Below are 23,442 nucleotides of genomic sequence, written 5' to 3'. Positions count from 1 at the left end.
ACATTGTACCATTACAAATCAAACAGATGAATACAAGTAACATTTTCTCCACAGTGACAAAAATCACTTCCTGTGATGCCTGCAACTACATATGAACATTGAAATTAAACCTTTGCTTTGAAATTATGAACATGGACATGTGATCCGCTTGTGCAACATCAAAAGCCTCAGGGTTCTGGAGTAAGAAGAGTTAGGAAGCTTGTAAGACTGATTAAGGAACAATGAGCACATTATGCTCTGCATGAAACTCTTGAGGGCGCTGTCAGCTCCCCGATAGTAGATGAAACGTCCAGAACAGAGATGACAACGAGTCCAGGGTAAACACGTCGAGGACTCGGACTTCAGTCTCTTACATAGTAAGTGCATTTTGCCAACTGAGTCACCAGCGGCAGCGGCCCGTCCTGATTTCAATATCTGTTTCTGCTTTCACTTTCATTTACAAGGAAGTGTGAACGTTTGCAGCGAACAGGTGAAGGTAAGCGCTTTGAAAGTGTCGTTATATTCTCCTGTGTGGTTTCAGTGAAGCAAAGTAAGCAAAATGAATATGCTTGTTACATGAGCTGAAATGCCTGACATTAAAGATCTGCTTTGTTTTGAAGAAAGGAAGTGGACCATCACAATGTCTACTTTCATGGAAGAAGAGCTCATGGACTATCAGGCTCAGGTGTGTCACTGGCATTTGATATGTCTAATTTAAATTTCTTATGTCTAGAATACAAAAGCAATTTTCTTCTAAATAACATGAAGTATTTGCACAGCTTCTATTTAATAAGATTCATTTTTAAACACGCTCTAAAGTACTTGACAATTTCAGGAAAATATTTAACTGATACTTTTGCTAAAAAAAATTGCAATAACGATAAATATTATCTATTTTCCACTTTATAATCACACAATGTTCCCACCATTTTCTGTGAACTGTAGCATCTGTTGAGAATAAGTAATTCTGTGTTTTCCTCTAATCTTTTATAGTTATTTGCATGAGTCTATGTATACACGCACATGCATAGAGCACACACATAACTAAGGTTAAAGGATGCGACACATTAGGAAGAGTCCTCTTCAGGGCGTAGCTTAGATAGAGGCTAACAAAGAACTAGAAACTGCTGTATGAACAATGGATCAGTTGTATTTTGGTGTTAATAAATGGAATTTGTGAATTCAACTCACTGATTCCTCTTCAACCTCATACGTCAAGAATCTAAAAAGAGTTTGAGGATCTGAAGCTTTGAAGCATGAAAAGAAAAAATTAAAAAAGAAGAAGTCACGAAACACAATTTACCCCACTGTGTATGGTACAAGAATGGCAAGCTGAATTAAGTGTGTATATATATATATATATATATATATATATATATATATATATATATATATATATATATATATATATATATATATATAAATAAATAATTTGTGTGTGTTTATGTTTTAAACCTCTTTCTAAGTGATCTTCAGGAACTGTATGATTAAACACAGATGACAGACCAGAAACTAGTGAGCATCTGTCAGTCACCCTGAAAACATGAAACAAAACACTGAAATCCTTCACTTGTGAAAATCAAGAACACAATCTCTATGCAAGAACTTTCAGCTGTATTGCCAAATAATTCATTTAATTATGAATGAATATATTAATTTAATAGCAGACGTTTTGTTGTTTTTATTTTTTTCATTTTAGGACATGGTCCTCTCTGTCAAGCCCGGCAATCCATTCCCCTCGACAGCAGAAACCCTTCTTCCTAGAAAACTTGAAGGTCCAGCTCAAACAAGTTATCTTCTGTCACTGAATCACTTCTGGTACATGAATCACATCCACAAGGAAGGAATTAAACAGATTGAGAGGAAGAATAAAATTAAAATGGTGGCACAGGTCCATGTGACATTTGAAGCTGAGCAGGAAGATGGAAACCCTCATGAAGCTCTCAATGAGTTCATTGATCTCTCACAGAGCTGCTCTGCTGATTCAGGCCAGGCAGTGATTCCTCTCAAGTTTGTAGATCCAGATCAGTGGAGCGATGCTTTAAAAGTCATCAAGAGAAACGAGGACAAGATTTTGCTCACCATGTCATCAGAAGAAGTTATTGTTAGTGGTCCAAAGCAAAGCCAAGATGAATTCAGTGCCGTCCTGAATGCAATGCAGAAGACAATCACACCGGCTGAACAGCACAAACCTGCTACAGATGATACGTTACTGAGGATGTACATGGACCTCAAAAATCCATTTACTAAGGCAAGACTACCAACAAAAGAAAAACGCAGGAAGGTGGCTAAGACACCTTCTGAAGATCTTAACACCAAAGATAAATGTGGTTTAGAGGTTAAATCTAGCAACAGACAAGGCGATAGCGATTTAGAAAATTTCTTTCAGTCTTTGCTGCAAAAGAAAAGGGACTCTAGACCAGATCTACAGAATTCCATTAAAACATCAACCAGGCAGTTTTTAGAGGACAGCAAAGATGACTCATGTTCAATTTGTTTGTCCGATTTTACTAATAAGAAGCAGCTGAAGTGTAAACATGCATTTTGTGAGGGGTGCCTGCAAAATGCAATAAAAACATGTGGGCCCATCTGTCCGATATGCAAGGATATTTTTGGTGTGATGAAGGGAAACCAACCTGAGGGAACAATGACTTGGATTAAGTATCCATTATCCCTCCCTGGATTCCCAAATTGTGGCCATATAATAATCACCTACGACATTCCAAGTGGAAAACAGACGGTAATGTCTAAGCACATATTATCTATATCAGCAATTTAACATAATGTCAGACAGATGCCATTAACCTGAATTTTTCCTGGCAGGAAGATCATCCAGAACCTGGTCAGTACTATGGAGGAACTACCAGAGAAGCATATCTTCCTGACAACAAAGAGGGAAATGAAGTTCTGCTTCTCCTGAAAAAAGCTTTTGACCAGAAGCTGATTTTCACTGTTGGGACTTCGAGGACAACTGGGATGGATAACATGGTGACCTGGAATGACATCAATCACAAGACGTCCATGACAGGAGGACCACAGTGGTACGGGTCACCATTTTGTTCCCTTTGTATTCACTGAGTCAGCCTTCGGTTTCATGTATTAATCCTTTTAAATTTTGCTTCCTCAGCTTTGGGTATCCAGATGAGAACTACCTGAGCAGAGTCAAGGAGCAGCTGAAAGCGAAGGGCATCCAGTGAAGTCTTTACATTAACTGAATTTTTAAAAAGCAATTAAAGGAATGTTTTCTTAAAATCTTATTAATTGGATTTATGTATTTTTCTTCCTTTCATTAAGAGATGTTTTATAATAAATAAGAGTTTGGGGGCATCTAAAAGCTGATTAGTTGTTCTTATTTATCATCATGCAACTAAACAAATCACATAATTCTAGGTTTTACCAACACGTTTTATTATTTTTCTTCACATTTATTCAGTATGAATCACAGGTGAAATGTATAAATGTAACTGTCATCAAATGTGAATTAAGATGATTGGATTAGGTATTTCCCAAATAAATTATTAATTAATATATAATTTAGTTTATTTATTTTAAATGAACTAGATAATATGTTTCATTAATGTTCATTAATGGACTATGCCCAGTAATGAATATATTGCTGTTCTTGGTAGGACGACATCATATATATTTTCTAAAAACACAACATGTAATAGTCATGTGAACATGTAGTCAGTATGTAATAGTCTTTATACAGAATTGATTAGCTTTGAATTGCTGTTTAATAGATTCAAATATGCCTGTTAGAAGTGTTGTTTTTTGGGAACAAAGTTCTAATTTATGTGACTGTATGATTTTTTTATAACATTTTTGTGTTTTTATGATGTAAAGCACTGTGAAATGTCTTGCCGCTAAAATGTGCTACACAAATAGAATTTATTGATTGATTGATGGATTGATCGATCGATCAATCCATCATCCATCCATCCATTCATCCATTACACCCGTTTGTCCTTGCAGTAATTGGAGGACTGTTTCTGTGCTATTATCACCACTGTCACTGTTTTTAAATTGTTTTATTCTGTTTTATAATTGTGTATATGTATTAATCAATTTTGTTTTGTAACCAGGTTGCTGTGTACTGCAGACTTCTGCCCAGGTCCCCCTTGAAAATGAGATCTAGATCTCAATGGGGTTTACCTGGTTAAATAAAGGAAATTAAAAAAATAAAAAAATAAAAAAATTGGACTGCCATTACAAATATTCTAAAAGACAGTTTGTGATTTGCGATGCCCTTTATTTAAATTGCAAAAAGCTAAAAGGACCCTAACCCTAACTCAAGTCTACTAAAATGACACTCACTCATACGTATCTTTATGGACCCTTCACTGGTGTGCAGTGATGTTGGAATAGGAAAGAACTGTTCCCACAAAGAGCACTGTTGCCTAGCAGGAAGAAGGTCCTGGGTTTGATTCCCGGCACGGGATCTTTCTGCATGGAGTTTGCAGAGTTTGCATGTTCTCCCTGTGCATGCGTTGTTCTCTCTGGGTACTCCGGCTTCCTCCCACAGTCCAAAAACGTGACTGTCAGGTTAATTGGTTTCTCTAAATTCTCCTTAGGTGAGTGTGTGTGTGCATGATTGTTTGTCCTGTCTGTCTCTGTGTTGCCCTGTGACAGAGTGGCTACCTGTCCAGGTGACCTCGTCTCTTGCCCGAAATGTCTCACTGGAGATAGGCAACACAAGGGTGTAAAGAAGATGGATGGATGGATGTTCCCACAAAGTTGGAAGCAGTTCATTGTCCAATTTGTCTTGTATCCTTAGGCATTCAGGGTTTTGTTTCCTGGAAGAAGAACTGAAGAACAACGTCTTACTGATTTGATTACCAGACGAAAAAAAGCATACTTGGTCACTTTAAGTATCAGTGCACTCTGTATTACTGCATCCAAAACTTTGCCTTACATTTAGTGATGTGAGACAACGATGGAGCTGCTTGATGATGGAAAACCATGAAGCTCTTTATCTGAGTGACATGCAGTTTGGAGTTTGGGAGAAATACATCCACTGGATGATTTACATAATACAAATAGCATTGTTGTCCCTTAATACTATATGACTATAACAAGAAATATTCCAAAAGCACTCAGCCATTGCCTATAGGTGGAGGCAAAATATGAATAATAATAAGGAAAAAACAACAACTTTTACTTAAGATATTTTTTAAAAGCAAAGAAAATGTTCTCAAGCCAAACAAAAGCTAATTCCTTTCAAAATATTACAATAAAACGGGTATAGCAGCCATTACAACAAAAAAATTTCAGATTTGTACTTTCCCTTCAAATAAAGTGAGGAAAATCCAAGAAAAAACATTATTTATTCTTTAAACCAATTTATGACTTCAATTTTTTAATTTTATAAGACAATTTAATTTGTGTAAGACACAAGGGATATCAAAAGAGCATTTATGACAAATGCAATGATTCATACTCTGAAAATAGAGTGATTGTGCCCTGTATTCAGTGGTGATGAGTAAATATTTCATTGAAATCAACATTACAAAAGTCATAATATACGAGTTAAGCTTTCCCAAAACTCTCCCCATTTGAAAAGCATTAAAATGTTTAATAAATGCACTCCCCAAATCCATAAAGAAAACTCCTATCAAGTATGTTTGTTTCTTTTTTTTTATCCTTTGTCTTTTAAAAAGATGAAATTTAGAAAAATAGACTAACTTAAAAGTGTAAGCTTTAACTTATGCCTGTAATTTTCTAAAAAGAGTATGTGAAGATTTTTGTGTAGCTCTCAAGCTGAACTGCGCCAAGTTTTAGTATCTGTGTGGTTTTTCTGCAACATGAATAACTGTGAAACAAATCTAACTCCATAGTGCAACATGAAATGCCTCAGGGTTTCTCAGGTAAGAAGCGGTAAGAAGCTTGTAAGACTGATTAAGGAACAATGAGCTACTTCAGCACATTATTTTCTGCATGAAACTCTTGAGGGCGCTGTCAGCTCCCGGATAGTAGATGAAACGTCCAGAACAGAGATGACAACGAGTCCAGGGTAAACACGTCGAGGACTCGGACTTCAGTCTCTTACATAGTAAGTGCATTTTGCCAACTGAGTCACCAGCGGCAGCGCCCCGTCCTGATTTCAGTATCTGTTTCTGCTTTCACTTTCATTTACAAGGAAGTGTGAACGTTTGCAGCGAACCGGTGAAGGTGAGCGCTTTGAAAGTGTCGTTATATTCTCCTGTGTGGTTTCAGTGAAGCAAAGTAAGCAAAATGAATATGCTTGTTGCATGAGCTGAAATGCCTGACATTAAAGATCTGCTTTGTTTTGAATAAAGGAAGTGGACCATCGCAATGTCTACTTTCATGGAAGAAGAGCTCATGGACTATCAGGCTCAGGTGTGTCACTGGCATTTGATATGTCTAATTTAAATTTCTTATGTCTAGAATACAAAAGCAATTTTCTTCTAAACATTATGAAGTAGTTGCACAGATTCTATTTAATAACACATCCATTTTTAAACAATCTCTAAAAGTACTTGACAATTTCAGGAAAATATTTAACTGATACTTTTGCTAAAAAAAAATTGCAATAACTAAGGTTAAAGGATGTGACACACTAGGAAGAGTCTAAAGTGGATTGCTCAGTTAAACATTTTACCAGATGGGAGGGTTGTAATTATGATTGAATTATGAATGTACAATTGTGGAAATTTTGTTGTAATTTGCGGTAAGAGATGTAAATAAACAGCAAAACATTAAAATTCAGAAATAATGGAATGTTATGGCATTTAAATAAAAGGAGATAAAAATAAAATATAATTTTATTGCTGATGAAATAAAAAAGTAAAAGCTATAAAGATTAAATGAAGATGAATTGAAACATCACAGATTCATTGAAATTTAATTGCTGAAAAATATAAATATTCTGTCTGCTTTTTAGGACACCTGGACATATTATGAGCAGTTCTTGTGTTCATGCAGTGTCCATACAATGTTCACGTCATTGTATGCAGTAACGTACTATAACAGTACAATGTTAAAAGGTACAGCTGGGCAGGGAGTTAATAGTGTATATTTAGATTTAGGTTTGAAGTAATCTTCTGGAAGTAATATTTACGTTTTGAAGTGACCCAACTAGATTCCTGGTCTGAATCTGAGGGAGAATCTGTGAAGAGAGGTAAAGATTAGGGTGATGGCAAAGAGACTTTCCATTTGGAGCTCATTACCACAGATAAATAATATAAGTATCAGAGGAAACATGGAAAAAGATGGTCAGAATTTATAAAGGTTTGATTGACAAAATGCATTAAACATTTCTCATTGATTATTAAGAAGAGTGTAAACCATTTTGACCCAATATTAAAAAATACAGAAGAAGATAGCTCTAAACAATCTTTTGGTCTGTTTTACAGTTATTTTCACAGGCTGCCCTGGATCCTCCAACACATCGAGAAGAAGTCCTACTGACTCTGTTGTTGAAGTGGTTGGATAAAAACAAAAAGAAGACAGATCTACAAAAATCCCTCCAGACTCGGTTCAATAAATTAAAAACTAAAATAGACTGCACAGTTCAAGAGGTCTTACCAGATGGACGAGCTCTGATTCTGGTTTCACCTCCTCCAGGTATAGAACTGTATTTTCATATACAGCATGTGACAGACTCACCAACTCTGTTAACCTAACCCTATAATAAGGAATGTTTATTTTGAATACACTGATATACTGCAATAATGACTTTTCAAATTACTGACAACTAAATGTATTTTTTCATTCTATTTTTTGTTTATTTTAAAGGTCTCAAAGAGCTTCAGAAGCTGAGTGGAAAAACACTTTATACAAAAGACAAAAAACAATTAGTCACCATTCTGTCTGTAATGCTGGAAATACCAAAGCAGGATCCACAAACAGCAGACGATGCTTCAGTGAATCCGACTCCTCCAGCGGCTTCAGTAAACACCAAGACTGCTGATTTGGAGTCACCAGCTGGACACACTTTAACACAGGTAAAGAGCTGTGAAAAAGTATTTGCTTATCTACCATAATTATTTTGACACACTTAAATGTTTTAGATCATCAACCTAATTTCAATATTGGATAGAGATAACTTGAATAAATGCAAAAACCTATTTCCAAATTATGATTTCATTTATTTCAGGAAAAACCTATTCAAACCAACCTGGCCCTCTGGCAAAAAATAATTGAACCTCATTGTTAACTTATAAATTAACTGTGATTAAATTGTCTTTTTAGGAAGTTGTGCTCAGTTCATAAGCCAATATAATATATAATTTCGATTGAATGCCCATGACGGCTGAAAGATCTCAAAAAGCGACACCACCTGTACATAATTCAAAACATGTAAAAGATTTGATATCAATCAGTCTGGAAAAGGTTACAAAACCATTTGCAAAATTTTGGGATGCCAGCAAACCAAAGCAAGTTATTATTCACAGCAGCAGAAAATATGGATCAGTGGGAAGCCTTGAGAGGCTGGTCAACCAAAATTACTTCAAGAGCCCAATGTCAATTCAACCAGGAAGTAAATAAACAGATGAACAGCAGATGAACGCAACTAACTTTTTCTCTGTAGTGACAAAAACTACTGACTGTGGCCCCAGTAACTTTTAACTGAAATTAAACGACTCCACGTAAATTACAAGCACCTGCTGCGGTCTGAATACACAGCTTCACTAATTCCTCCTGGTGGCATCTGCAGAGAAATCTGCGCTGGTTCAGTCAAGCCGGCCCAAGGCAAAAGCAAATTAAGCAGCCGCTTAGGGCCCCAGGGCCACTAAGGGGCCCCCTCAGTGGAGCTGATTTTTATATATATTTTTAAGTAATAATTTCTATGTCATTATAATATCAAAAACACACTGATTGCAGTTTTCTGACCGATCTCTGGTTACTGATCTTTAAAAAGCCTGACCTGCCGATTTTGACTTTGGCTGATATGATTTTTTTTTTTTGTCTAAAATGTCGCTAGATATAGCAAGAAAGTCACTGATTTGGCAACAGTGGGGTGACTATTGTTAACTGTAAATGTGCAGACCTGACCTGGCGGGCCGGTCTTTCAGTCAAACCTCTCACTGTAGAGCAGAAGAGGACAGAGGCTGATTTTTAAACCTTTGCTGACAGAGATAAGATTAGAGGATAAGATGGGCTTCACATGTAAGTATCGGCCGATCACGATCCCCCAAAATTAAGGAAATCGGCGCCCAGAAATCAACTGGTCGATAAATCAGATGGCCAATAAATGTATCTTATATGTATATAATATAAACTGCACTGCCAACAGAGATGCAATAAGTTTATAGCAAGTGTGTGAATGATCTAATGATTGGACTACTCACTGCAGCTGGTCCACATTGTTAGCAGAACGAGAGGGCCCCTTGAACCAAATTTCTCTTAGGGCCCCATGGAGGCTTGGGCCGGCCCTGACTCTGCGAGTTTTATACTCTTTGTGCAGTCTGGGCATGTCCTTTTACGAGGGTCTTTTTGTGTGGTTTTGTAATTCAAAAATGATGAATTGGGTCCAAAGCAGAGGTCAACACAACAAACTACAACTCAGGTAGTAACACAAAGAACTCAAGCACAAACTGACCTAACAAACAAGACATGAGGGAAACTTAAATAGTGGCTGATCACACCACTGCTGACACACAAGGGGTAATTAAACATACAAGAACGTAATTAACAAACATAGTGGTCAACAGAATACTAAATCTTTAAATTAAATAAATACTATTAAAACTGATCAAACTGCCAAAAAGAAGAAACATGAAAGAATTAGTAAAATTAAACTAAAGAAAACCAAATTTCCCCTTCCCCTGGTAAACAAATGGAATGACCCGCTGAGGAGGTTTGCCAGCCATATAAGAAAAGCAATCAGCCAGAACAGAGTGACAATCCAGCAGCAGCTCCAAAGGAAACTGGTAACTCAAAACAAGATCTTTATTTTCTAATCTGTTGCATATAACCAAATACAGAGAATTGACAGATAAAGTTAACTAAATGTGTGCACTGCAAATAGTTAACTGAAGAGTCAGGCTATTGAAAATAATTTTAAAATGAAAATCTAAACTATTCACTAATCAATATGTAAACTAATGTTAAGGATGAACAGAAAAACAATTACCTTTCAACATCTCGGTGTGACAGTTGAGACAGCTGTCACAAACTTTATTGCCACATAAATCATTTAATTATGAATGATTATATAAATTTAATAACAGATTTTTTTTTTTCATTTTAGAACATGGTCTTCTCTGTCAAGAGTGGTACTCCATTCACCTCGACAGCAGAAACAGCTCAAAAACGTTGTCTTCTGCCTCTGAATCACTTCTGGTACATGAATCACATCCACAAGGAAGGAATTAAACAGATTGAGAGGAAGAATAAAATTAAAATGGTGGCACAGGTCCATGTGACATTTGAAGCTGAGCAGGAAGATGGAAACCCTCATGAAGCTCTCAATGAGTTCATTGATCTGTCACAGAGCTGCTCTGCTGATTCAGGCCAGGCAGTGATTCCTCTCAAGTTTGTAGATCCGGATCAGTGGAGCGACGCGTTAAAAGTCATCAAGAGAAACGAGGACAAGATTTTGCTCACCATGTCATCAGAAGAAGTTATTGTTAGTGGTCCAAAGCAAAGCCAAGATGAATTCAGTGCCGTCCTGAATGCAATGCAGACGACAAACACACCGGCTGAACAGCACAAACCTGCATCAAATGGTACATTACAGAGGAGTATAAACATGACCGCCAAATATCCAGGACTACCAATACATAACTTCAGTAGTGATCTCCTGGTGAAAAACATGACAATCAAAGATGATCTTGCTGATAAAGGTCTGACCATAGATAAGGACCAGTGGAAAAGCCTGAAGTCTTCTTATGATAACCACCTTACAGTGATCAAAGCTAAGTTCAATGTGGATTTTAAGGAATCCAGCATCAGTGAGGGCAAAGTTAATGTCCAACCATCATATAAAGGACATGGAGGAAACCCAGCAATGGAGGGCCATGCTGTCAGAGCTCCGCTGCGTCTGTACCAGAAGATTAGGGCGTCAACCAGGCACCTTATGGAGCCCAGTGGCACCATAAGGTGCCACCCAGTGGCAACATGGGACAACAAAGAAGACATATGTCCAATATGTTTGTCTGATTTTACTAATAAGAAACAACTGAAGTGTAAACATGCATTTTGTAGTGAGTGCCTGCAAAGTGCAGTGAAAGCATGTGGACCCATCTGTCCAATTTGTAAGGATGTTTTTGGTGTGATGGTGGGAAACCAACCTGATGGAACAATGACTTGGAATAAAATTTCCTACCCTTTACCTGGATTCCCAAATTGTGGCCAAATATGCATCACCTATCACATTCCAAGTGGAAAACAGACGGTAATGTCTAAGCACATATATCTGTAATTTAACATTTGGTTTAAGACGGCTACTATTAACCTGAATTTTTTCTTTCTACCTGGCAGGAAAATCATCCCCAGCCTGGTCAGTACTATGGAGGAGCTATCAGACATGCATATCTTCCTGACAACAAAGAGGGAAATGAAGTTCTGCTTCTCCTGAAAAAAGCTTTTGACCAGAAGCTGATTTTCACTGTTGGGACTTCTAGGACAAGTGGGGCCGATAACATGGTGACCTGGAATGACATCCACCACAAGACGTCCATGACAGGAGGACCAGAGCAGTACGGATCACTAATTTAACACCTTTGTATTCACTGTCCTGCAGCTTTTGGTTTCATGTATTAAACCGTTTATATTTTCTGCTTTCACAGTTACGGATATCCAGATGAGAAATACCTGAGCAGAGTCAAGGATGAGCTGAAGGCCAAAGGCATTGAGTGAAGTTTTTGTTTTACATTTAGTGAAACTTTAGTTCAAAAATCTGACAAATTGAATCTAAATTTACACATTTTGTTCCATCATGTTAGATGTTTTATAATAAATAAAACTTAATGGTTACTTTGAAGTTCACTGAAAGCTGAAGACTTTCTATCAAAATATAACTAAACAAATCAGTGTTTTGAAAGATTTACCTGCTTGTTTATTTTTTTCTTTACATTTATCATGTGAACCACAGGTGTAATTTATAACTGTAATAAAATGTAATATGATTATTGGGTTGGGTTTTTCTCACATTCAACAGAATTTGCTTTATTTATTTAAAGCGGACATTTAACATGGTTCAATCTGAGAACCTTGGTTGTAAATGGTGCACAAATGTTGATGGTTATGTTGTGTTTTTGTTCAATTACAAATGTTTCATTATGGAAGCCAAAAAACAGACATGAAAGAAAATGGAAGTTCAGCAGAACAAAAAAGTAGTGTAATAATCATGTTGTTTATCTGAAACTGATCTGTCAGGCGAAGAGAGAGCTGAGTCAAAAAGCGAAGCTCTCAATTCTATGGTCATAACTTTCATTAGCTACCGAACTTCAAACTGCATGTCATTCGGATGAGGTAAACAATTCATAAAGAGCTTCATGGTTTTCCATCACCAAGCAGCTCCATCTAAGTCCCACATCACTAAATGTAAGGCAAAGTTTTGGATGTAGAAGTGTAAAGAGAACAAGTATGTCTCTTTCTGGTAATCAGTAAGAGGTTGTTCTTCAGTTCTTCATACATCCATCCATCCATCCATTTTCTGCTGCTTATCCGGGGTCGGGTTGCAGGAGCAGCAGTTCAGAAGGGAGGCCCAGGTTTTCCTCTCCCCAGCCACTTCTTCCAGCTCCTCTGGGGAAACCCCAAAGCGTTCCCATGCCAGCCGAGAGACATAGTCCCTCCAGCATGCCCTAGGTCTTCCCCAGGGGCTCCTCAGTTGGACGTGCCAGGAGCACCTCACCAGGGAGGCGTCCAGGTGGCATCCTGACCAGATGCCGAGCCACCTCAGCTGGCTCCTCTCAACGTGGAGGAGCAGCGGCTCTACTCTGAGTCCCTCCCGGATGACCGAGCTTCTCACCCTATCTCTATGGGAGAGCCCAGCCACCCTGCGGAGGAAACCCATTTCGGCCGCTTGTATCCGTGATCTCGTTCTTTTAGTTGGTGAGCTGTATGTGCGTTAGAATCCATTGTCTGTCGGTAATCCATGGCCAGTTTAATATTCTGGTGTTAAAAATCTGTTCTATTGTAAAGAAATAAATACCTCCACTGGATGATTTACAGGAAACAAATAGTATTGGTGCCTCTTAATACTGTGTGACTGTAACAAAAAATATTCCAAAAGTAAAATAAAAATAAAAAACAATAACTTATTTTAGACCCTTTTTAAAAGCAAAGAAAAAAATATCTCAAGCCAAACAAAAGCTCATTCCTTTCAATATATTGCAATAAAAGGTTATACCAGCCATCACAACTAAAAATCAGAGATTTATTATTTTCTTGCAAATAAAGTGAGGACCTACAATAATCCTTTACTGGGATTGTTGTAGGTCCAAGTACAGTCCAGCTCTTCTGCTGCTGTGTTTATGTTCTGGATCTCGTTCTGCCAGATTGTTAGAATACCAACGCCCCATGACTGGAAGTGTTTTCAGCTTTTACAGTCATGGTAAATAGTTTTCTGTAATAACTTTCTGAAATCTGCTTCCACAGCATTATTTGGTTTCAGTTCTGGGTGGATCTTGCCTGTTCTTATTGCTGTTTCCCGCTGAGAGAACACTTTCAATAGTGTCCTGTCGAACCTCCGGTTTATTCTCTCAGCTTAATCTTCTGTAGTGAGCTTTTGTTTTCGTTCTTTTTTTTTAGGTGACTATCCAAAGTTGTGAGGCATTGCTTGGCAGTCTGGTATCCCCTGAAATGGACAGGTATTGTGTTGGATTTTCTTATTTCATGGCACTTTCTTTGTTGCTCTGTCAGTTGGCTAATTTCTCTTCATGTAACTTTGATCTTAACGTCCGGCCTCCATCTTGATTGGAGATACAGTTTTCTATGACTTCCGTTGTGCATTTTGTAAAAAAAAAAAAAAGCATCTTAAGGAGCAATGCAATGACATTAGCATGTCTGCATAACCTTTAACACTGATAATGTTTTTCCCTCTACAATTAATATTTTCTGTTTTTTGAAGGACGAAGACATTTGGAATTTCATCAAAGTTTCAGGACAAAAACCAGGCCAAGGAGGTTGAAACCAATGTATGTTTTATCTTATTTGCTATTGATAATTGTAGACCAACAAAGTAGTATATTTACATCATCTTTGTTAATGGATTAATGATTTTAATTGTTTTAAAGTTTCCTTCCCCATAGTATAGTGATTCTATTTGATTTCTTTATCAAAAAGTTAAGAGTTCAACTGAACTAGAAAATTGATCATTTACTATCCATCAGACTTAATAACTGAAAAAACACTGAAGTAGATCCCATTGGACAACATGAAGTAGGCTAAAAGATCTCAAAAAGCAACAGATGATCTAAAGAAAGTCAAGAACAGATGAGAAATGATGTTAAGGCCGATTCTAAGGTGCTGGGACTGCATTGATGCCCAGTGAGAGCCATTAGCCACAGATGGAGAAAACATGAGACAGTGGTGAAGCGACTATAGCAAGGAAAGCAATGAAAATAATATTTTCTTTAAAAAAAAAAAACATAACTGTGAGTTAAAGGGAAAACCCTGAAGGCTCTGAAAAGGGTAAAAGAGGGAGGAGTTGATTCATAACTTCAACAGAGACGACATTCCCAACTCTCATCCAGTCACCAGCCAGACTGCAAATACTTTAACCATATTCCCAGATGTCCTACAATTAAAAGCACCTCAATCTAGAACAGACCTCCCTTTAGTACACGTCTCATAACACAAGGTAAACCAAATCAGTTTACCAATTTATTATTTCCTTATCTAAGGTGTAGTAGAATCAGCTGTGCAAACCTGGCAGCAGGCAGCCAATAGCAGCAAAATAAACTAAGCAAGAGAAGAAATCACTTGTGTAGACACTGCTCCATATTTACTGTTTGTTTTTTATTTTAGAACATGGTATCATAGGAAACAGCCACTTTAACATGCATCACCATACTTGGCTAAACGTGGCTTGGAGATGAAGTACATAAGAATCCCATTTTCTCTCTTTACACAAATCACTTGTGTTGACACTGCTCCATATTTACTGTTTGTTTTTTATTTTAGAACATGGTCCTCCCTGTCAAACAGAGTAATCCATTCACCTCGACAGCAGAAACCCGTCATTCTCAAAAAACTGAAGGTCCAGCTCAAGAAAGTTGTCTTCTGCCTCTGAATCACTTCTGGTACATGAATCACATCCACAAGGAAGGAATTAAACAGATTGAGAGGAAGAATAAAATTAAAATGGTGGCACAGGTCCATGTGACATTTGAAGCTGAGCAGGAAGATGGAAACCCTCATGAAGCTCTCAATGAGTTCATTGATCTCTCACAGAGCTGCTCTGCTGATTCAGGCCAGGCAGTGATTCCTCTCAAGTTTGTAGATCCAGATCAGTGGAGCGATGCGTTAAAAGTCATCAAGAGAAACGAGGACAAGATTTTGCTCACCATGTCATCAGAAGAAGTTATTGTTAGTGGTCCAAAGCAAAGCCAAGATGAATTCAGTGCCGTCCTGAATGCAATGCAGACGACAAACACACCGGCTGAACAGCACAAACCTGCTACAGATGATACATTACAGAGGATAAACTTGACAACCAACCAACAGACAAAAACACCAACAGTGGAAAACAATAAGGAACTGGAAAACGGCAATGGAAAACAGCAGGGAACAACCAACCAACAGACAAAAACACCAACAGTGGAAAACAATAAGGAACTGGAAAACGGCAATGGAAAACAGCAGGGAACAACCAACCAACAGACAAAAACAACACCAGTGGAAAACGACAGCAAACCGGTTATTACTTCTGTTGAAGATGCTTATGTCAAAGCTAAATCTGATCTGAACATTGAATCCAGCAGCAGACAAAACAATCAATCCCTCCAAACATGTGGGGCTAAACCTTCCCTCAAAAGCTACTTCTGGCTCAAAAAGAAGCCTATCACACGTCCCCTACGCTCAACCCGACATAAAGATGCCAGTGGATTGGGTGGCTTGCCAAAGAAATCCAGCTGTGGGACTGAGAGGAAAGAGGACTCTAAACAACCTTCACTGATTCCACCAACAGCACAGCAAAATGCTGAAGCATCAACAAAGAAAGGAGCATCAGGGGTCAGTAAAGATGATTTCTGCCCAATATGCTTGGATCGATTAATCAAACAGAAGCAGTTGAGGTGTAAACACACATTTTGTGATGAGTGCCTCCAAGCATCATTAAAACACACTGGACCCATGTGTCCTGTGTGCAAAGATGTTTTTGGTGTGATGGAGGGAGACCAGCCTGATGGAGTAATGACATGGAGCTCTGACTCTTCATCCCTCCCTGGATTCTCAGGCTGTGGCTGCATAGTCATCACCTACACTTTTCCTAATGGAAAACAGGCGGTAAAAAACTTGATGAATACATCACAAGTCATAAGACGATTGCTGTCTTTATTATTTCTGGCTCCGAGTTGACTCTTTCTTCCTACCTCGCAGGAAAAGCATCCTAATCCTGGACAACCATATCAGGGAACTACCAGAACCGCATATCTTCCAGACAACGAAGAGGGCCAAGAAGTTCTGAAACTGCTGAAAAAAGCTTTCGACCAGAAAATGATTTTCACCGTTGGGACATCCAGAACAAGCGGGTTGGACAACCAGGTGATCTGGAATGATATTTCTCACAAGACGTCAAAGACAGGAGGACCACAGAGGTGCAGTCACCCAGTTTATGTTAAGTTAATATCTGTCTTTTTATTGTTGCCTTTGGTTTAACACTTTACGTCCGTCTTTTATGTGCTTTCAGATTTGGATATCCTGACCCGGATTACCTGAGAAAAGTAAAGGAGGACCTGAAAGCTAAAGGCATAGAGTGACTCTGAGAGGGAGTGATGGTTTATTTTACTACTGAAATTAACCATTTTTAAAAATACTGGAATATTTTCATGTTTTGCTTTTATTTGAGCAGTAAAGGTTCTTTTATTATTATTATTTATTCATTAATAAGGACTGCTTTAAAGAATATTTCACAAATTATTCTTTAAAGCAATAAAGAATAATTTATTATTAATTATTAAAAACCAGCCTATGCTTTGCTTCACTCAGAGGTTGGAGCATTTAGATCCTCTGTTATTGTGAAACAGTTGTTATTTGGGGACATGAACTCTACTGAAGTTTTAAATGATTATTTAACCCACTTGCTTGTAAATTTAAATATGACTTGGTGTCACTTGAAAAATATCTCATTGATTGATTTTATAATAAAAGAATACTGACGGATTTATTTATCACTTGACATAGAATGTACAAACACTGCTGTTTCCTAAAGGCAATGTAGTAAATTATGTTGTTTGTTGATAAACTAATATGAAAAAATTTCCATGAATTCTGTATCCTTTAATAAATTCAAATACAACACTGGTTTTGTAATGCATTATTTGTTTTAGAGATAAAGGTGGAGTATGCCTTTAAGAGTCATAAGGAAAATGGGTCACAAGACCCGGTTTATAACATTTCTTTATTTACATACGTGATAAAGAAGTTAACTATTTTAAATAGCTGTCAAACAAACATGTTTGAATTTCTTGAGCAAAGTGTGGACCCAGTCGGGTAACTCCAAAAGTCGCTACAGTCAGTTTAAAAAAAGAAGCTGTAACAGAATCGCTGCAAGCAAATACAACACTAGACATAATATATCCTGTCACCTAAAAGAACAGACAAAAAGAAAAACAACAGAGCGATACTTGGATTTTCAAGATTAAAACTCTAAGTTATGTATTATGTGAAGATGTGTGTGAAGATTGAAATAATGTGGTTAGAGTAAAACTAACATTTAAAACATATATCTACTTGTGGGGTAGGCTTACATGTTTCAAATCGCATCCCGTTTATTCTGAATTAGCCCCATCTACTGGTATACTGGTTGTTTCAAGCTGCTGTCCTCGCGAGAATTCCCGCGAGAATTCGATGTTCTGCTCTGAGTTGATTTTAGTTCTGAAAAAACGTCTCCGTTTTCTCAGCAGGCGAAGTTGAGTGTGAAGTCGTGAAACGAAACCCAGTTTGTGAAAGGGTTAGTTAATATCCTATTGATATTTGAGACAAGGTATTTCTGCCCGTCGCTGCGACATTATTGCATCTATAGTCACTGTAAGAACAGCAGCCTAATTAGATTGTTGTCATGAGATGAATATTGACAAGTTAATTAAATGTCGTTTCTTACGGCAGGAATATTTGCGCAGTCTTTGGAGTGACGCTGTTTCTGACATTCAGCTGCTTTCACTTTCGTTTACAGGGAAGTGTCGTTTGCAGCGAGCAGGCGAAGGTAAGCTCGTCACAAGATTTAATTGGTGTTTATTTGTTGTTTTAACGCTTAAACTATGAGAGTCCTCAGAAAATAACACCGAGTTAAAGTATGTGTTAACAAAATTTTAACAAAAACCTAGAGAAATGTTTCAGTTCAGGTTTGCATTTATAATCGAAAGTGAAGCAGAGCAAAAACCCGTCAGCTTTTTTTTCATGCGTAGTTTGATGTTGATTGACTAAACAAGTTTGTGATCTGAACTAAATTTCTGTCGTTTAAAGGTTCGTTTTGTTTTCAACAAGAAAGAAAGAAATATCATCAAAATGGCGAGCAACCAACAAGAAGAGGAACCCATGGACTGTGAAGACCAGGGTCAGTCAGTCAAGCCAGCTCAGGTTCGTTATATTTAATCTGCCTGGTTTAAAATTGTGACCTATTTTCAACGACATTATCATTTATTTATTTGTATTTTATTTAAAATGAAATTTAATTAATACATTATCAAGCAGTACAAATAACCGAAGCTTTATTCGCAGGTTTGCTTTCGTTTTACGATATTGCTCCTGTTCATAAAATAAAACTAGCACTGTAACTATTTAGACTTATTAACATATTTAGAGAAAATGCCAATCAATGTTTTGTGATTATCTATTGTTTTGGTATAATCACTTGGAACTGTGAGAGCAAATGTCAAGGTTTTTTTTCCCAGGCTGGAGGTTTGCATTAGAACAGCAAATACTGAGGCAAAGTCCATAAAGTTTATAAGCTGTAAATGGGTGGATACAGATTCACTCACTTGTTAATCCAGAGATCAAAGTTAAGGAGCCACAGAAACAATGAAATGCACATGATATCCACACCAGAGATCGAGAAATTTGTTGATTACAATTTATTTATAAAGGACTTTTCATACCGATAATTATAACAAAGGACTTTACTGAGAATAAAAGCAAAGTTACTAGCATGAAAACAATCAGATCAGATTCAATAAAATCATAATTATTCAGGCAGGGCTGCACATTGTAAGAAAAAATATCTGATTGTGATACTGTTGTTAAATTGCAATAATGTAATTATTCTAAGCTAACTGTAACCCATATTTTTCTGACACTTATGTCTTTACAATCACACTGTGTCCCCACCGTTTTCTGTGAACTTTAGCATCTCAGCCACTAAACATCGAGAGAGAGCACTAGAATCCATCCAGCAGGCCACAAATATGATCAGTATTCAAATATGATATACAACCAAATATTGCATCCAATCTGTCCTGTGAATTGTCCAGCTCTATCAGACAATTTGAATAAAATGTCATATAAAATGTAAAATTTGGAAAATTTTGTTCTAATTTGCAGTAAGAAAACTCCAGAGATGTAAATAAACAGTAAAACATTAAAATTCATAACTAACAATATTATGGCTTTTAAATAAATACAGATAAATATAAAATCATATTTTATTGCTGATGAAATCCAAAAAAGTTAAAGCGATCAAGATTAAGTGAAGACAAGTTGAAAAATCTCACTCATTTAAATTTAATTGCTGAAAAATATAAATATTCTGTCTGCTTTTTAGAAAACAGGGACATAGTATGACCAGTTCTTGTGTTCATGCAGTGTCCATATGTTGTATGAAGTAATGTACTGTAACAGTACAATGTTAAATTGTACAACTGGGCAGGGAGTTAATAGTTTATATTTAAATTGAGGTTTGTAGTAATCTTCTGGAAGTAATATTTACATTTGGAAGCGATCCAACTAGATTCCTGATCTGAATCTGTGAAGAGAGGTAAACTCCCTTTTACCAACTTTAAAGAGTTGGAGCTCATTAATATAAATATCAGAGGAAACATGGAAAAATATGGTCAGAATTTAAAAGGCCTTGATTGATGAAATGCCAGTAAACATTTCTCATTGACTATTAGGAAGTGTGTAAACCCTTTTACCCAATATTAAAAAATACAGAAGTGAAAAACTAGTTAATCTTGTGGTCTATTTTTTTTTCTTGCAGGCTCCTATGGATCCTCCAAAAGGTCAAGAAGAAGTCCTACTGACTCTCTCGTTGAAGTGGTTGGATAAAAACAAAAAGAAGGCAGATCTACAAAAATCCCTCCAGACTTGGTTCAATAAATTCGAAACTAAAATAGACTGCACAGTTAAAGAGATCTTACCAAATGGACAAGCTCTGATTCTGGTTTCACCTCCTCCAGGTATAGATCTGTATTTCCATATACAGCATGTGACAGACTCACCAATTTCCTGTTAATCTAACTCCAATGAAAGGAAAACTTTATTTTAAACAAACTGATATGCCACAATGATGGCTTTGCAAACTATTGACAACTGACTGTATTTTACATTTTTTTTTATTTTAAAGGCCTCACAGAGCTTCAGAAGCTGAGTGATAAAACACTTCACACAAAAGATAAGAAAGAATTGGCCACCATTTTGTCTGTAATGCTGGGAAAACCAAAGCAGGATCCACAAACAGCAGACGATGCTTCAGTGACTCCGACTCCTCCAGCTGCTTCAGTAATCACCAAAGATGCTGATTCCGAGCCGCCAGCTGTATGAACTCTAACACATATACATACATTATAAAATATATCATGTTTGTTCTTTAATGGTGGAATTTTGCTTTTTATCCAGGACAAAGCACATGTTGAAGAACAGAAGAAACCAGTTTCTGCAGCAGGAGACCCTCCTGTCCAGAATCAAATGATGGATGAAAGTTGTGTTCTGTCAGTGAATCAATTCTTGTATGTGAGCCACATCTTCAAGGAGAAGCTGCAGCGCATACAGGATGAGAATGAAGTTGATATCAAGTCAGAGGTCACTGTGAAATTTGAATCCAAGCGTAAAGATGGAAAACCAAATGAAGCAAAGACAAAGTTCATAGATGTTGTCCAGGAATGCTTGGCTGATTTCAGTGGTGCGGTTTTTTCTCCGAGCTCTGCAGAGCCAGATCAGTTGAACAGAGCATTTAAAGTCATCATGAACAGGGAAAACAAACTTTTAGCCAACATATCCTCTGAAGAAATGACAGTTTTTGGACCAAATGCCCAACGAACGGTTCTTGATTCAATGTTAAAATCATCACATAAAACCAGCAGTAGTTATGAAGAGTCTGATCGTCGGTCTTCGTCTCCAAACTTCAATAGTGATCTCCTGGTGAAAATCAACATGACAATCAAAGATGATCTTGCTGATAAAGGTCTGACCATAGATAAGGACCAGTGGAAAAGCCTGAAGTCTTCTTATGATAACCACCTTGCAGTGATCAAAGCTAAGTTCAATGTGGATTTTAAGGAATCCAGCATCAGTGAGGGCAAAGTTAATGTCCAACCATCATATAAAGGACATGGAGGAAACCCAGCAATGGAGAGCCATGCTGTCAGAGCTCTGCTGCGTCTGTACCAGAAGATTAGGGCGTCACCAAGACCACTTCCTCCACCTTATGGTGCCACTGGGCTCAGTGGTTCTGAAGAGGCGTCCAATGGAGCTGGAGTTAATGATCATTCAACACAAAACAATAAAAAATCAGCAGCAGAGGGAGCAACAGGGGACAACAAAGATGATAAATGTTCAATTTGCTTGTCTGATTTTACTAATAAGAAACAGTTGAAGTGTAAACATGCATTTTGTAGTGAGTGCCTGCAAAGTGCAGTGAAATCATGTGGACCCATCTGTCCAATTTGTAAGGATGTTTTTGGTGTGATGGTGGGAAACCAACCTGATGGAAAAATGACTTTTAGTAGAAATCCTTTATCTCTACCTGGATTCCCAAACTGTGGCCATATATTCATCACCTATCACATTCCAAGTGGAAAACAGACGGTAATGTCTAAGCACATATATCTGTAATTTAACATTTGGTTTAAGACGGCTACCATTAACCTGAATTTTTCTTTCTACCTGGCAGGAAAATCATCCCAAGCCTGGTCAGTACTATGGAGGAGCTACCAGAGAAGCATATCTTCCTGACAACAAAGAGGGAAATGAAGTTCTGCTTCTCCTGAAAAAAGCTTTTGAACAGAAGCTGATTTTCACTGTTGGGACTTCTAGGACAACTGGGGCCGATAACATGGTGACCTGGAATGACATCCACCACAAGACATCCATGATAGGAGGACCAGAGCAGTACGGATCACTAATTTAACACCTTTGTATTCACTGTCCTGCAGCTTTTGGTTTCATGTATTAAACCGTTTATATTTTCTGCTTTCACAGTTATGGATATCCAGATGAGAAATACCTGAGCAGAGTCAAGGAGGAGCTGAAGGCCAAAGGCATTGAGTGAAGTTTTTGTTTTACATTTAGTGAAACTTTAGTTCAAAAATCTGACAAATTGAATCTGAATTTCCACATTTTGTTCCATCATGTTAGATGTTTTATAATAAATGAAACTTAATGGTTACTTTGAAGTTCACTGAAAGCTGAAGACTTTCTATCAAAATATAACTAAACAAATCAGCGTTTTGAAAGATTTACCTACTTGTTTATTTGTTCTTTACATTTATTATGTGAATCACAGTGTAATTTGCATATAATCAAAGGTAATATGATTATTGGGTTGGGTTTTTCAAAAATAAATGAATAAATTTATATTCAACAGAATTTGCTTTATTTATTTAAAGCAATTTACATGGTTCAACCTAAGAACTTTGTAAACGGTGTGCAAATATTGATGGTTATGTTGCATTTTTGTGTGATTACAAATGTTTTACAATGGAAGCCAATCAAAAACCAGTTCCAGCAGATCGAAGAATAGCTAGAATGGCAAAAACAGTGGTGCAATAATAATATATGTGAAGCTGACCTTGCAGCAAGAAAAGCATTCGAAGTCTGAAACAAAAAGGAAAATGACTGGCCTGAAGTCATTAAATTAAAACTCATATTTGCTCATATATAACATGAAGCATGTTCAGACCAACAATTCCTGGACCTTGATCTGATAGAAAACATGTTGGGTGATATGAAACATGCCATTTCTGTGGCAAAGTTAAGATGTGCAGGAAATGTGGACTGATCCAGTCTGCTTACAGGTTCCAGATGGTGGTCAAGTCCATGTGACACATAAAGCAGTTCTCAGAACCAGTGTTTGTGCAACTAGTTATTAGTGTGATAATTAACAGGAAAGCATTTCTA

At 37.2% G+C, this 23,442-nt stretch overlaps 4 protein-coding genes across 6 annotated transcripts; all 4 read left to right on the top strand.

Moving 5' to 3' along the window:
* The first annotated feature begins 422 nt into the window (after window positions 1-422).
* On the top strand, window positions 423-4,195 carry LOC106932292 (uncharacterized). The gene is made up of 5 exons (XM_088005553.1): window positions 423-475; window positions 604-664; window positions 1,679-2,719; window positions 2,803-3,020; window positions 3,107-4,195. The coding sequence occupies exons 2-5, from the start codon at window positions 620-622 to the stop codon at window positions 3,174-3,176; spliced, it is 1,374 nt and encodes a 457-aa protein (XP_087861679.1). The 5' UTR covers window positions 423-475; window positions 604-619; the 3' UTR covers window positions 3,177-4,195.
* Window positions 4,196-5,955: 1,760 nt separating this feature from the next.
* Window positions 5,956-12,077, top strand: LOC106913777 (uncharacterized). Its single transcript, XM_088005552.1, has 7 exons — window positions 5,956-6,150; window positions 6,279-6,339; window positions 7,356-7,566; window positions 7,738-7,946; window positions 10,196-11,341; window positions 11,428-11,645; window positions 11,736-12,077. The coding sequence occupies exons 2-7, from the start codon at window positions 6,295-6,297 to the stop codon at window positions 11,803-11,805; spliced, it is 1,899 nt and encodes a 632-aa protein (XP_087861678.1). The 5' UTR covers window positions 5,956-6,150; window positions 6,279-6,294; the 3' UTR covers window positions 11,806-12,077.
* Window positions 12,078-12,999: 922 nt separating this feature from the next.
* On the top strand, window positions 13,000-17,416 carry LOC106925273 (E3 ubiquitin-protein ligase DTX3-like). Of its 3 annotated transcripts, none has more exons than XM_088005550.1 (5): window positions 13,000-13,760; window positions 14,021-14,075; window positions 15,076-16,398; window positions 16,492-16,709; window positions 16,802-17,416. In XM_088005550.1, the coding sequence occupies exons 1-5, from the start codon at window positions 13,753-13,755 to the stop codon at window positions 16,869-16,871; spliced, it is 1,674 nt and encodes a 557-aa protein (XP_087861676.1). In that variant the 5' UTR covers window positions 13,000-13,752; the 3' UTR covers window positions 16,872-17,416. The 3 variants fall into 3 exon arrangements, with proteins under 3 accessions (XP_087861676.1, XP_087861675.1, XP_087861677.1); XM_088005549.1 differs by having other exon boundaries at window positions 13,001-13,760; window positions 14,021-14,087; XM_088005551.1 differs by lacking the exon at window positions 15,076-16,398 and having other exon boundaries at window positions 13,007-13,760; window positions 14,021-14,087.
* Window positions 17,417-17,480: 64 nt separating this feature from the next.
* On the top strand, window positions 17,481-22,911 carry LOC106925271 (uncharacterized). The gene is made up of 9 exons (XM_014999499.2): window positions 17,481-17,484; window positions 18,098-18,141; window positions 18,287-18,316; window positions 18,577-18,690; window positions 20,306-20,504; window positions 20,672-20,862; window positions 20,944-22,131; window positions 22,217-22,434; window positions 22,525-22,911. The coding sequence occupies exons 1-9, from the start codon at window positions 17,481-17,483 to the stop codon at window positions 22,592-22,594; spliced, it is 2,058 nt and encodes a 685-aa protein (XP_014854985.2). The 3' UTR covers window positions 22,595-22,911.
* The last annotated feature ends 531 nt before the right edge of the window (window positions 22,912-23,442 follow it).

This window comes from Poecilia mexicana, unplaced genomic scaffold (assembly GCF_051168715.1).
Source record: "Poecilia mexicana isolate PSO_F unplaced genomic scaffold, ASM5116871v1 scaffold_5, whole genome shotgun sequence".
Taxonomy (NCBI): Eukaryota; Metazoa; Chordata; class Actinopteri; order Cyprinodontiformes; family Poeciliidae; genus Poecilia; species Poecilia mexicana.
This window is presented reverse-complemented; position numbering and strand designations above follow the sequence as displayed.

Coding starts and splice junctions, on each gene's coding strand:
- LOC106913777 (XM_088005552.1), top strand. CDS start 6,295: ATGTCTACTTTCATGGAAGAAGAGCTCATGGACTATCAGGCTCAG. Junction 7,567..7,737: donor TCTGGTTTCACCTCCTCCAG/GTATAGAACTGT, acceptor TTTATTTTAAAG/GTCTCAAAGAGCTTCAGAAG. Junction 11,342..11,427: donor TTCCAAGTGGAAAACAGACG/GTAATGTCTAAG, acceptor TCTACCTGGCAG/GAAAATCATCCCCAGCCTGG.
- LOC106925273 (XM_088005549.1), top strand. Junction 14,088..15,075: donor CCAAGGAGGTTGAAACCAAT/GTATGTTTTATC, acceptor TTTTTATTTTAG/AACATGGTCCTCCCTGTCAA. Junction 16,710..16,801: donor AAGACAGGAGGACCACAGAG/GTGCAGTCACCC, acceptor ATGTGCTTTCAG/ATTTGGATATCCTGACCCGG.
- LOC106932292 (XM_088005553.1), top strand. CDS start 620: ATGTCTACTTTCATGGAAGAAGAGCTCATGGACTATCAGGCTCAG. Junction 665..1,678: donor TCATGGACTATCAGGCTCAG/GTGTGTCACTGG, acceptor TTTTCATTTTAG/GACATGGTCCTCTCTGTCAA. Junction 3,021..3,106: donor ATGACAGGAGGACCACAGTG/GTACGGGTCACC, acceptor TTGCTTCCTCAG/CTTTGGGTATCCAGATGAGA.
- LOC106925271 (XM_014999499.2), top strand. Junction 22,132..22,216: donor TTCCAAGTGGAAAACAGACG/GTAATGTCTAAG, acceptor TCTACCTGGCAG/GAAAATCATCCCAAGCCTGG. Junction 22,435..22,524: donor ATGATAGGAGGACCAGAGCA/GTACGGATCACT, acceptor CTGCTTTCACAG/TTATGGATATCCAGATGAGA.